Source organism: Diadema antillarum, unplaced genomic scaffold (genome assembly GCF_040938485.1).
Source record: "Diadema antillarum isolate AM-2024a unplaced genomic scaffold, OU_Dant_1.0 seq00001250_RagTag, whole genome shotgun sequence".
Classification (NCBI taxonomy): domain Eukaryota; kingdom Metazoa; phylum Echinodermata; class Echinoidea; order Diadematoida; family Diadematidae; genus Diadema; species Diadema antillarum.
The window spans coordinates 730,016-744,446 of record NW_027272036.1 but is presented as its reverse complement, the minus strand read 5'-3'; the positions used below and the strand labels follow the sequence as shown (position 1 = coordinate 744,446).

At 38.5% G+C, this 14,431-nt stretch overlaps 1 protein-coding gene across 1 annotated transcript in view; it reads left to right on the top strand.

Annotated features, from left to right (window-relative positions):
- The window catches only part of LOC139745302 (vinculin-like), an 81,848-nt gene extending 76,718 nt beyond the window's left edge, over positions 1-5,130 (top strand). Inside the window, exons 22-23 of the mRNA XM_071655699.1 lie at positions 3,899-3,989; positions 4,890-5,130. Coding sequence (XP_071511800.1) covers positions 3,899-3,989; positions 4,890-5,059 — 261 coding nt within the window. The 3' untranslated portion in view covers positions 5,060-5,130. The remainder of the gene's footprint in view (positions 1-3,898; positions 3,990-4,889) is intronic.
- The last annotated feature ends 9,301 nt before the right edge of the window (positions 5,131-14,431 follow it).

Genomic DNA, 14,431 nt, shown 5'->3' with positions numbered 1-14,431 from the left:
AAATGAGCTTTGCATGAAGGGCTGTAAGGACTTTACTCATGCCTCTCTTTGTTTTCTTGTTTGTTTTCTGGGCTTGGTTTGTGTGATGCATCATGTATCTTATTTCTGTTGTCTGTGATTAAAACACAAATTAAAATCATTTCTACCACTAGATGTACAAGCATGTCAATCTTTTGAATGTAGATAGTCACCAGAGCACAAAGGGAGTGTGAAATACCACGGAATTCGAAGTTTGAATTTCCACGTTATTCAAAGCAAACAAATCCATGACATAAATACTTTCCTCTCTTTTGGCAGGAGAGAACAATATTTCATTTTGTCAACTAAATTGTTTCAAATCAAGACGAGTTGTGAGTAATTGAGAGTATGTGTACAATTTGTAAGTAGACTGTCCCTAAAAAAAGACTAAACATCACACTAGCAAATTGATATGAACAGACCTTTTCTTTTTGACTGAGATAGGGTTTTGTGTCCTATTAATTATTTACATGTCATTATATGAGATATACACCATGTGACTAGGTTCCATTATTACAATCATTGGCATTACAAATTCTTCACAATTGTATCAAGTGTGGGTTGTATGTTTGTGTGTGTGTCTTTTGTTTGTGTGTGATTTGTATGCATGTGCTTTGTGTGTATGTGTGTGCTTGTGGTTTGTGTGGATATATGTTTTTAGTGTTTTTACAATATGTGTGTATGAGTTGTGTATGCATGTGTGTATATGCATGTTTGTGTGTTTTATGTTGGTCTGTCTGTGTGTCTGCATGTGTGTAGAAGGCAAAGTGTCTCGTGTCAGTCCACGAAATCCAGTCTCCTTCTCTTCTTTTGTCTGTCTGTACCCGTAATACTAGTCCTTGTATCAGTCTTCCTAGACAAGCTCCTTTATAGACATGTAATCCCATTGTATCCATTCTTGTTGTAAGCAATGACATCTACTCTTCCCATCGTAGTATATTGGCCATGTCAGTCTGCAGTGGAGACTAATATCTCCGCCCTCCGTAGACTCCTTGCCAGGTGTTTCAAGCATGTATTTGGTCATGACTATCATGAATACCACATCAGCCAGTGCATTCTAGTGAGATATTTCCTGGATATGCAGTCTGTGCGTTCTTCCCAACTAACCCATACGTCAGTGCGCTAGCTGCTGCGTCCTTAAGTAGAAAAGAAAAGAAGGAAGCAAGAAAAAAAAAATAAAGCAAGCAAAAATGAAAAGATAGAGCTGAAAATAGAAAGTGCAAGCTGATTAGTAAATCCTTTGCCAATAATGCAGGAGGCAAACACAGCTTGGTCTGCTGCATAGAATTCAGGAGGTTGTCTGTCAGTGAAGTCTAGTTCCTGGCTAGGTTGAGAGCCGAAGTCTGTAGAAGGAGCTAGTCTTGTTGCTGCCTCTAGCCATCAGAGATTTGTGATGTAGTGGCTGTTGTCACAATCTCCAACAGAATGGAGCCAAGACTTGTTTGCAGAATTGGTAGTGGGGGACGGTGATGACAAATGGATTTTTAAAAACTCTCTGCATAATCAGTTCAAAACGAAAGTGGACACACAGTAATGATATAATGTGATTATCTGGGATATTTTTTTTTTCTACATAAGTAGTTCAGTACTAAATGTCTACTGGCATGCCGTTAAACCCCCGTTTGAGGCGAGACCCCATCGCCAAACGAAGCTGATGGGGTGCTATACCCCCCTAACGATTCCTGTTTGAGAAGTAGGAGTAGATGTATTTGCCCACTGCAAGATAAATTTCTACTCAGGCGTGGCAAACCTGGAGGCCAAGCCAGGGTTTAATGATCGCAACAGCTGTCATATTACGTAAGAGCATGATAAGGATATCTGCCTGTGGCAGACCATTCAAAGTGCACTCAATTTTCTCTATTCTTTCTCAAGTTTTAGATTTTATATTCTATTGAGAAATTCTATAGTCATCCCTTTTGAATTTCGAACGAAAAAAATTGACCCTTGAATAACGAAAATACAGGAATAAGGAGGAGAGCATTGTAGAAGTTTGTCGACACACACACGCACCATGGAGCTACATAGCCCATGCCAAAGCCAAAATAATCTCCTCCTCTCGCGGGTGCCCCCCCCCCCCCCCCAAGAAACAGGTGTTTTATATCTTTGGTTTTTAAGTCCTTGATTGCCAAGATATACACTGGCATCGTCTACAGGGGTGTAGCTTCTTCAAACGAGAGATTTGCCTCATGGATGACCAGAGAATGGTTGATCGTATGTGCTAGCATACAGTTTAACCATAAAAAAATTTTTATCTCATGTACCAAGAATGTAGAAAATCTAGATTGTGTCGACAGACAGAAAATCTCGATTCTGTCAAGAGAAGATCTTTAAAGATCAGTTCTTGTAACTTTGATTGTAAGACAGGTGCATCACATTTTGGAGATGCTTCAAGATGATGGGCAGATAGAGAAGAAAATGATTAATTGCTCAAGTCAGGAGGGAATAAAAGTATTTGTTGTCATGGCAACCATTTGATGAGGCCTGCCACCACTGGAATGAGCCACACCCAGTGATGCGGTCTTTGCTACCGGTGTCAAGGTCTCTGTGTCATGGAGACCGTCTCCTTGACAACCACAGAAAGGATTGATTCTCCTCTACATTGTGTCTGATTTGAGATTAATAGAGCCAAGATGTGTTATGGTGTAGAGTGTATGTAACTTGGAGACACATGGTTTGTATCATGGTGTTTGGTGTTTGGTGTTCAGTGTTTTACTATGTATTGTGGATGGAAAGATGATGAAGAGAGAGAGAGAGAGAGAGAGAGAGAGAGAGAGAGAGAGAGAGAGAGAGGGAGAGAGAGGCAGAATAAGCCAGTTCACAGTTAGCACTAGTCTGCAATGACCTCTCCAACCACAGATTTTGCGAAACATGGAATAGTCCTCAAGAAGAGCAGTTGAAAAGCAATGCAGGAAGTGGGAATTAACATGTCAGTGCTGCATGAATGGCTTTTGTCAATGTTGCTGAAAAGAATGCACATTCACCTGTAAATACCAATCTACACCTGGTCCATTTACAACACAGTTGTCAAGAAGCCCTATCTAGGTTTTGAATACCTCAGTTGCAAATCCATTTCAAGAGAAGGTCTGCAATGACCTTTTATCTGCACATGCTCAGATTGTAACTGTGAACTGGCTTATAGTGATGATGAAAATAAAATCATGTGGAACTTATGAAGAGCTTGTTTGATGCCATAATTTTTAATACTTTAAATAAAACTAATCAAATAACCCTGGAAATGAGGGAATATAAATATATATCAATATGTATAAATATATATCTTTTTTTTCCCATAGAAACGCACATTATATCGACAACATCTGCAAGTTTGTGAATTAGACTGAGAATAATATATCATCACATTAACATCACATAACCATTACATGAACATCCTCCTTGAATTCATGGAGAAACGTTTGTTATATAAAACTTTATTGAAAGAAATATCACATTGTATTGATATTCCAATGAAAATTAGAGACCCCTTGATATGTCATAAATGTTAGCCTCATTTCAGATAACTTTTATCACCTTGTCTTATACTGAAAGAAATTTTGACCTTATTACAAGATAATTTATCAACATGCATGCTACTAGCATGATGCAAGTGAGATTAGAATTTTATTTTTATAAACCAGACTCTCTGAAGAATACATTGTGACTCTTTAAACATCAATATCACTTTAGCATAAACTAAAAAATGGTTGGTAAAAAGTCCCAAATCACTTCATTTAGCACAAGTTTGAGTGTTTCATGTTTCCAGTACCAGCTGATCATAGCTACAGTGGTTTGGGTCACAATGTATGAGATCAGTGGAGGTATGGTTGAAATGTCTTCATCTTTACCACTCGGCTAAGATTCTTACTTCTTGATGCTTCCTTAGAACCTTCTTCAAGTCTGTGAGAGAATCCCAACCATCAGCACCCAACTCAAGATCCTCTCCACAGTCAAGGCAGTCATGCTTGGAGCTCAAGGTAAGTAGCTTGTCTTTCTTACCGTCTAACTTACTGCTCTTTGACTCAGACTGGACTAGACTGACCTGAGACTGGACTGTACTGACTCAGACTGGACTAAACTGACTCCAATTCAACTGTACTGACTCAAACAGGACTAAACTGATTCACACTGGACTGTTCTGACTAAGACTATGTTGGGCTTACTTAGACTGGACTGTGCTGACTGACTGGACTAAACTGACTCAAACTGGACTATTCTGATTGAGACTATACTGTGCTGACTTCGAATGGACTAAACTGACTCAAACTGGACTATTTTGACTGAGACTATACTGTGCTGACTCCGACTGGACTAAACTGACTCAAACTGGACTGTTCTGACTGAGACTATACTGTGCTGACTCCGACTGGACTAAACTGACTCAAACTGGACTGTTCTGACTGAGACTATACTGTGCTGACTCAGACTGGACAAAAGTGATGCAGATGAAACTCTGCTGACTCAGAGTGGACTAAACTAACTTAGACTAGACTGTACTTGCTGAAACTTGAGCGTACCGACTGAGATGGGATTGTCGTACTGACTCAGACAGAGCTGTGCTTAAATTAGACTGTAAAAACCTCAATTATGTGAATTCTATAAAAAGGTCTACATTTTTCTCAGTTCTTGTGGAACCCTTCAGGCCAGTCAATAAGTTGACATATTATCTGTGGACAGATTTTTACTGCAGTCTTCTTAACACTGGAGTACAATGCAGAAACGTTCATAAAGGTAAATCAGCATAATTCATGAAATCATTCAGGTCTCTGCCTTGGTTTGACTTTCCAAAGTGGAGACAAATCTCTTCCCTTCTCTCTCAAATCTCCGAGAATCCTCTCCTCTCCTCAACCTCTGACATGAATCTCTTGTTTCCATAGAAACGGAGGAGGACCAGGAGGCGACCGAGATGCTGGTAGGAAACGCCCAGAACCTGATGAGAGCTGTGAAGGAGACGGTGCGAGCCGCCAAGGCAGCATCCATCAAGATCAGGACTGACGCTGGCTACAAGATGAGATGGGAACGCCAGAGGCCTTGGTACCAGTATTAAAGATTGGACAGCAGAGGGCGCCCCTCGTAGCACAGTGGCTGTAGAGTGTCAAGCAATGCCAGGTTGGGGTCACCACTGGGTCTTGGTTAATGGGTGTAGTAGGAGGAGGAGTGACATGTTAGAAGATTATGCATCATGCCAAATAGACTGCCTGTGGAATGCTAAAGCTTAATGCGCTAAATAAATCAAAGAGGAGAATATTACTCTTTATTTTTTGTTTTTTTGTTTCAATTGTGGGAGGTGATGGATGGTGTACCTGATAATGTATGATTGGAAAAATGTAAATTGAGTAAGAACTAGGGCCTGCCATATAAAGCTTAGCACCAAAGGCTTATCACAGCATACTTGTTGAGAGTGTCTGGTTTCAATTGATAATATTGTAGGTATGGTATAATAACTCTGTGAAATATGGATTTATAGCAAAAATGTACAATTTTTATCAGTACAGGATCACCTTGCATGAATCAAATAGTGATAAATAGTATGCTATGTTCAATGCTTGCTGAGAAACCTGCCTAGTTAGAAATCAGGGTTGAAATGTAGAAATCTTTCTATTATCATGACAGCTCAAAGCAATTGATGAGCACAATTCATAAAAAAACTTTTTTGCTGAATTTTTTATACAGCTGTATGTTTATATCAATTATAGAGACATTCGCTATAGTTATTGGGAAATTTATATTCGAGAAAGTCCTTCAGCTTTTGTTGGTTTCTCCAGAAAGACGAACACTGCTTCACTTATTGTAAGAGAGGACATTTCAAGATGCAATGAATGAAAAGGTTTTGTATACATGTAGATAGATGCCTTCCTTCAAACCAGTTTAAAATTTCTTTTCAGCCAGCTGTCAGCTTATGCCTAGTCTTGGTCGAAGTCTTTAGCTTTTTATCAAGATCTCAGAACAGCAATCTTGACTTTGTTAGTTTGTGAACTTTGGTGATGCATTTGTATTTTTAAATCAGTTTTGCAGGACCTGGTTGCAAAATGAATGACACTGGACTCATTTATTATATCTCTCTTCATTGCACTGCAAATTTAGATAAGAAATGTGTACTTTTCTTTTTTGTCTTCCTGAATTCTTTCATGCAAATTATTTGAATTTCCTTAGAATGCCATGCTGGGGACATTTTAGCTTTGAATGATTAACAAGTTAAGGTTGTGTTATTGTATACTGTGTGTAGAATTATAAGATATAGATACTTACAGTTTATCATTGCTACTCTAAGAATTGATGTTAGATTTGTTGGTTAGTGATATTGATCACTGTACCAAGTAAAAACTAGCCTAAAGGCATGGTGCTATTGGTCAGTAAATCTAAAGTTTTCTTGATATCAGTCACTTTTACAAGTCATAAACCTTATATGGTCTTAAACGCTCTGCACTCATCCAAAACCAGTAGCAGCCATTGATGTTTTATACTGTAAAGATTATTTGACACAACCAAATGAAAATTATTTCCCCTGCATTGTTTCAAAACTGCATGCATTGAATATTTAAAGGAGTTAACTAATGTCTGAGAAATATTTTGATATTGTGTAAAACTTTGACTGAGTCAAGGTCGATACGAGACTCCCAGTCTATTCAAACAGTAGAGGAACCATCCCACAGAATCTACTGTTACCATTGCAAAAACCATACCTTTGAAATTAACTGGATTAAGGTTATTTCTTACGATGCATCAGAGCATGTAAACAACAAGAGTACTCTTGTAATCAGACTATAGCTCAAATCAATGTAGCACAAATGATGAGCCTTGAATTGAGACTAGCATTAACTGCCAGTAGATTAACAGGGTTGCAAAATGGATCTTTCTAAATCAAATTTGTCTTTTCTTAAATGCAGATTAAACTCTTGATGAGTAAATCTGTAGTGACTACTAGTGGTTAGATCGGGACTGGTAGTCCTTGTCAATTGTCTTTTTGGAATATGATTGATTTTGCTTTGAGGGAAAGAAGACTTTCTTACACTTCTAAGAGTAGTCTTGGTTTTAGCTCTCTACCTTAATTTGTTTAGACTCCACGATTTCCTTCAGCTTTCTAGATGAAATGCACCACCACACAAAACTTGGTTTCTACATTGGCTATATACCCTGAACCCATAGAGGGCGTTTTCTGGATACTTCCTAAAGGTCATAAGGAGACTATCATGGTTTAGCTCCTTGATTTGTTAAAATCAATTGGAAGTAATAGAATCATTACACTTGTACTTTGTGTTTATCATTTGGAATATTGCAAATGGTTTGTGACTTATACAATGTTAATATTCTATGTTAGATTGTGTTTGCATGAATAGTTTTTGAAAATGTGAATGACGTTTATCTCAAGTTTGCATGAATTATATAATTATTATTTATTAATAAGGTTTATGAATCAGAGAGATATCTGTATTAGTGCTGAGTACTTACTTGCTGGTCTAACCAATGGATGAATACTCCTCAGTTATTTTTGTGTGTAGTTAGATATTACTGTCCTTGATCTATCTAAGACCAGACAGATGTCCAGTAATCGGTGGAGGCCCCGTATTTAAAGGCCTGGTAGCATGGGGACTCCATGTATTGGGAAGGTTGGCCCAATTACGATAATCCATTACAGTCCAGAATCCCTGTAAAGAATTGTGTGATACTTGTAGTTCTATCACTGATCTCTATGCAAAAGCACACACACAGCCGAAAAAATATCGATTGGAGTTGAGTTGGATGTTACCAATGAGCACACATTTTGGTGTACATAGGCCTACATGTATTCGCCAGTGAGCAGTTCTATTCTGGCAGGCCTGCACTAGCTGTAAATTTAAAATGTACCTCCTGGATGGTGTTTCACCAAGTTGTTCTTAGGCTATGAACAACTTTAAAGAACGACTGGTGATCAATTCTTGTGCTGAATTATTGAAATTACGATAAGCATAGCTTTAAATATCAGAATGTGTTCCAGTCGTTAAGTCATAAGTAACTTTAAGAACAGCTTTGTGAAACACCCCCCAGTTTGGCTTGGAATGAAGATGGATTCATTTGGGTCACCCATGTCTCCCAAACGCTACTGGGTCTTTAAGTACTGCTGGTTGGTGTCATCTCCATCTTTAAGGAGAGCGGGGAAACTCATGAAAGTCAGAGACTTTTTTCCCCATTTTGATTGTGGCTGGATAGACATAGTGTAATGTAATGTGTGCAGGATTTTCCTTTTTAACTGGTGTCGTAGATCATTTTTTTTTTCCTTTGGTGGTGTATGATCTTTTCATTCATTTTTCCTTCGAAAAAAAAAGAGAAAAAAAAAGAAGAGAAAAATTCCTAATGAGATTGCAATGAGTGTACATTTTTCCCTGTCAAATAATCAGTCATAGCAAAATTAATTTTCCAAGACTTTGGGACTTCAGCAATTTTGAGGTAACTCTCACTCCTCAGTCATACAGAATACATTGTATGGTGATATGGTAATGCATTAACCTAATACAAATGTTTAATATTGAAGTACATCATTGTAAAGTGACTTGATTGAGTAGACAATAGAGCAATAATTCTCCATGTAAGGAATGCCTGCGTAATCCTTGCTAGACGTGCCCAGATTGTGCATTTTCTTGGCAAGGTTTATCAAATATTTATATGGATAAAGGATGATTAAATCCATTTTTAAAAATTAATGTATCCTCTTATTTTATTCCAGTCATCCATAATGTGTTTGTTTGCTTTTTTATTTTGCTGGTGAAAAGAAAAAAAAAAGGTGAAATGTAATTGATCTGTGTCAAATTAGTCTGAGTTCTCTCTCTCTCTCTCTCTTTCTCTGTCACATACATATGCACACATGTAAATACATTACTTATACTTGTACTTTTCTCCAATTAAATACGTGGGGCCCGTTTCATAAAACTTGTCATCAGTGACAAGTTATGTGACAAGCTACTGAAATCCTTGCATCTGATTGGCTGAGAGCAAATTTGTCATAGAAATGTGACAGTTGTCACTGATAACAAGTTTTATGAAACGGGGCCCCAGATATAAAAATGACCCAAGTCCATTGCAGAAAATTTTGAAGAATTAGAAATTATTAAATAGTCTCCTAATGGTTTTAGTGTTTTTTTTTTGTTTTGTTTTTTTTAGTGAGTGGAATGTTCACTATATCAATTTACATGTAAAACATTCATTTCACTGATTATCTATCTTTGCATGACTTTGTAAAGGGTCTCCAAAGATGATAGCCAAATTTGGACTTGTGTCATTTTTATATTGTATTCAGGTACTCAATTGCAAATCACATTACATTTGTGAAAATCAGACCTTAGAAGATATGTTTCATAAAAATGTACTTTTATTGTTGCATCTAAAAGGCAAAAGGGCATCATATAGTATAAAAGATTTCACTAGAAGCACAGAACAAAACATGACTCAGAACAGCAGAGATAATCTATTCTGAGATCATTACTGTCTTGGCTGAGACATAGAGGGCAGCAGACAGCCTGTCACGGTGACCACTGCCAACCTACACAGGTTTCAACATCATAAAAATTTTTTACGACCACAAATGACATGCTATGAACAGACAAAAAATGTTTGTAATTATACATTTCTTAATGTAAGTTTGCAGGTAGATCATTTTCCCCAAGATTTGGTGTTTGGGAGAGTACTCTTGGTTGCACAGGAGATATCAAGAATTCACTATCCAGCTGTGGATATTACAGGGGGAGAAATCTTGATGTAACCTGAACAGATTTCCAATAATTAGATACAGTTAACCTTGCTTAAGTCGACCTTGCATACGTCAAATAAACGCCCAAGTCGAAGGTCTTTTCAAGTCCTCATTATATTCTCGATTGTGAACTTAACCCCCCTTTCTCTACTTGAAAGTCAAAGCTATTTCTTCACTCCAAATACATTTGACATGGCCAAGGTTGACTGTACAGTGTGAATTTATGAACAGAAAGAAATGAAACTACAAACAATGACCTGATTATTCCATCATTTGTACTTAAAATGAGATCAGATGGATCATGCAAAGATTCAATATTGTCATACATATATCTCTTGTAAAAGACAACTGTTTTATTGTCTTCATGAAGAATGAAGTTGGATTGAAAATTCACAGACTCAGTAACGTAAATCAATGTCGTGTGATGAGCCCTAGAACACACCCTCGTACACCTGCTGCTAGAAACATTGTACCACACTGTACTTAAATTTTCTTTTGTAAGTATTGGCAGACTTTCACTGGTCCCAAGAACTGATTCCCAGAAAGAATTGATTTCCAGAAACGAAAGAATTTTCGATACTATTCGTGTTGCTTTTTTCATACAGATGTTAAGAGCAGTCCAGTAGAGGGCGCCCTATAGTACGTTATTGCTGATGATCAAAGAGAAGAGTGAGATGAATGACTGGTGACATCAGTCAGTGCATATAAAGAGAGTCTGGCTAACTCGGTTTTCGGCCTATGAGTTCTAAAGCCTGTGATTGGTCAGAAGTGGTCCTGTGATCTTTGCGGAGCCATGTCGTTACCAAAGTGCGCTCATATGCAGTGCCCACTGTTCACTATCCCCTTATTTGGCTTGCTTTTATTAGTACATCTGAGCATACACGCTGACCCTGTACCACATTATGCGCTGGGCAACGATGTGGCGTTCAATTTAGTAGTTGGCTAGACTCTCCTTATATACAGCACTGGTTTCAGCCATTCAACTTAGCTCCTCCTCCCACTCTTAGCTCCTCCTTCCACTCTTAGCTCCTTCTCCCACCCTTAGCTCCTCCCACTCTTAGCTCCTCCTTCCACTCTTAGCTCCTCCTCCCACCCTTAGCTCCTCCTACCACTTAGCTCCTCCTTCCACTCTAAGCTCCTCCTAACTCTAGGATTTGTACCACCATCCCTCATGCCAGCTGCATTAAATCATTTTCTCTGGATTCAAAGAATTATGAAGACTTTAAAAGTCTCACTGGTATATCCTTTCGCCCTACAAAGGACTCAAAAGGTGAGAAATTACCTAGAAAGTGAGTTGTGCATTACACCCAACCTACCTTACACCAAGCTCCACCCAGTCTGCAGTGGATGGGTTGCTATAGAAACACTGCCACAGCATAGCAGAGGTCTGCTAAATGTTATGAGGCAGATGTATCTACTACTAGTACGTAATACAAATACCACAGACATTGATGCTGGCATGAAACCAAGATAATCTAATAACCCCTTGCTAGCCAGCAGGGGGGCAGATAAAAACACATTAAGTGGTATTGGTAGACCCACACTGCAAAGGAAAGTGATAGGAAAGGAAGGGGGCTGGCATGCAGCTTTCTAAGTTGTAGAAAACGTCTGGCTGTGGACTTACATTGTAGCTGTGTCTGACGAGAGTTTTCAAAGGGTGGTCTGGATGAGAGGCTGATTTCAGCGAGTTTGGAGAGTGTTTTTTTACAAGTTTAGTTTGTGGTCTTTCTTTTTCCCTCAGCAGTAATGACATTCTTGCATACAAAATTCTCCTATCAACACAGGTGAAGGGTAAAATGTTCCACACATTTACATTTCTTCAGCTACTGTGGTGATACATTCTGTATAACATAATAATAAGAACATCGCACTACTTACTGATGTACACCTGAAAAAAAAATAGAAGCTAGGCATAAATGAAATACATGTACAATACATAAAAATAATATTTAGTACTCGGCTTCAACAAACTTTTGAACTATAGTAAAGTTTGATGCATTGACATAATGTATACTTTGGCCACTGCCTGTAACCATGCATTGTCCTTGTGGCGGGCTACGCAATTCAGAATCGGCAGTACGACAATCACTGATAAGGCTCAATCAACTACTAGTATTTGTATGTGTACAGTTTGGCCCCACCCACTGTTAGCATGTACACACTTTAGCTCCACCCACTGTAGTACACATACACTTTGGCCCCACCCACTGCAGCTTGTATACAATTTGGCCCCGCCCCCTCTAGAATGTATTCAATGTGGCCCCACCCACTGCAACATGTATACACTTTGGCCCCACCTACTCTAGTCTGTACAATACATTGTATGAGTCAGTCGCATCTATGTTTGTACAGAGCTGAAGGCCAGAGTGACAAAAGTATTTCAGAAAGTAAAAAGGTACTCTAGAGAGATGTCTATGGGAAACGCGTGCTGTAGCAAAATCAAAAAGCCCTTAACAGGTTAATATCATCAGCCATGGGAGTACAATATTATTCTGCTCCAGTTTGATTTTCTACTTCAAAGAACTGGCGCCCCCAGTAAAAATGGTTACTGCTCGTTATTCCGAAGGCTCTTTATTCCTAAGATTCGTCATTCCAAAGGTTCATTGCTCCGAATTTCATTTTCGGATTAACCAATCTTCGGAATAACGAACCTTTGGAATAACGCCACAAATTTTCGGATTAATGGAACCCTTTTTCATCTTCGGATTAACGAACCTGTAGGTATAGGGAATTTGCGTGTTTCGGATTAACGACCCTTCGGAATAACGAACCTTTGGAATAGCGGACCTTCGGAATAACGAACAGCACCCGTAATAACAAGCTCGCTTATAACAAAACTGCCGCTATTAGTGAGGTAAATTCGCGGGCCTGATTTTGCTATTACTGTATTCAGTTGGTCTCTTTTTTCAGTACCTTTATCATGATGTACAAGCTATAACAAGGTAAAATTGCCTGGACTTGTTATCACAGATTTTTCTTGTAATGTGAAAAAGATTCTGGAAGGATTGAAGCTCAGGCCCCTTTTGTAAAACAATCAATTCAATTCAGTAGCGAAGAAAAAATGTTATGCGAAATTGAATGACATTTAACACAACCAACAAGTGAGGGAAAAATCAAGCAATTTACTGCAGTAATGACACTGCCAAGAAAACTCTTCCCACAGGTACAATTAATGATCCTATAGTGACTACAGTTACGTTCAGACGACAAGCCTTAATCTCGAGGTTAGGAAACCTCGAGGTTAGAGCATGTAGTTAGGGACCGTGAAGACGCACTCGTAGGTTGTTAAGAGCTACAAGAAATATTATGGTTAGTGCTCTAACCACGAGCCGCAGGGGGTCCCACTTGTAGTTAAGCACCGTGTGGACACAAAAATCAACGTACTCAAAGGGGCAGAAGCTTAACCTCGAGGTTAACATTCGTTGTGTGGAAGCAGGTCGTAGTTAGGGGGCAAGAGCTTAACCTCGAGGTTTACTAACCTTGAGGTAAGGGGTTTGTGGTCTGAACGTAACTATTAGCTCTAAAATATTTACTCATCTGGGCTCTGTTTCATAAAAGTTGGAATTAAATGGAGATAAAGAATCAAATTCAGGGGGTAACACCCCAATGGGGCAACATACAATATTATATTGACTGCTGGAGTGTTATATTGACTGCTAGAGTGTTATATTGACTGCTACAGTGTTATATTGACTGTTACAGTGCTATACTGACTGGTACAGCATCACATGTTCTAATAACTCTAGAATCAGGGGACATATTCTGCCTGCTGGACCAAGTAGGGAAACAAAGCAGGTGTAACCATGAGTAACTCATAAAAAATGAGTTGAATACCCTTTCAGATGGCAGAAAAATCTCTTCTGTAATCATGACTATAATCTCGATTAGAAGAATCGTGATTGCAATCGAGATATTTCTTGCAACTGAAAGCAAATTATTGTAATCATGAGTCTAGAATCTTGATTGACAAACGGAGGACAGGAACCTTATGAGATATCATCACAAGTCATTCAAATGATGAGACAGATTTTTATTTCTTTTGAATCATCTGAATTTGTTGTTGTTGTTGTTGAGAATTTGAGTGTCTGAAATGTGTGCAACTCCAAACACGGTTACAATAATGATACACAAGGATGATTTACAGGAGAGATTTTTCAGTCGTCTGAAAGATCTCTCAAACTAACAGTGTGACATCTCTGACCAATGGTTGGTCTGTACGAGGTCATTAGCAGACATATTGGATTGGAGAGCAAAGTCATGTACACATAACATATCAAGATACAGGCAGAAAGTAACATGTAACAATCTTTACAATTTGGCATACACAAACCAAGATGTGACTCTTTCACATTTTGTCGATCTAAAACGAGCATAAATGATGATCAAATCATGGCGAAATAAATATATAGTAGATATACTCAACATGGCCCAAAACTCTACTCTGTGATTGGTACAATGCAGTCACGTGACCTTTAATATATGCATGGCATTTGACCTTTATATGCATGACATTTGACCTCAGGGTCACTGAGAGACTTTGGAAGGCACATACACCAAAAGTCATTGAACATTTCATTGACCTGTCACAAACTCGTAAGAGTAGTCCAGGTTAATACCTCACAAAGGACTATTCTCAGGACATGGTGAAGATGGCACATGGTTGTCACAATCTGCTGCATTCAGGTTTCAGCAAAAATT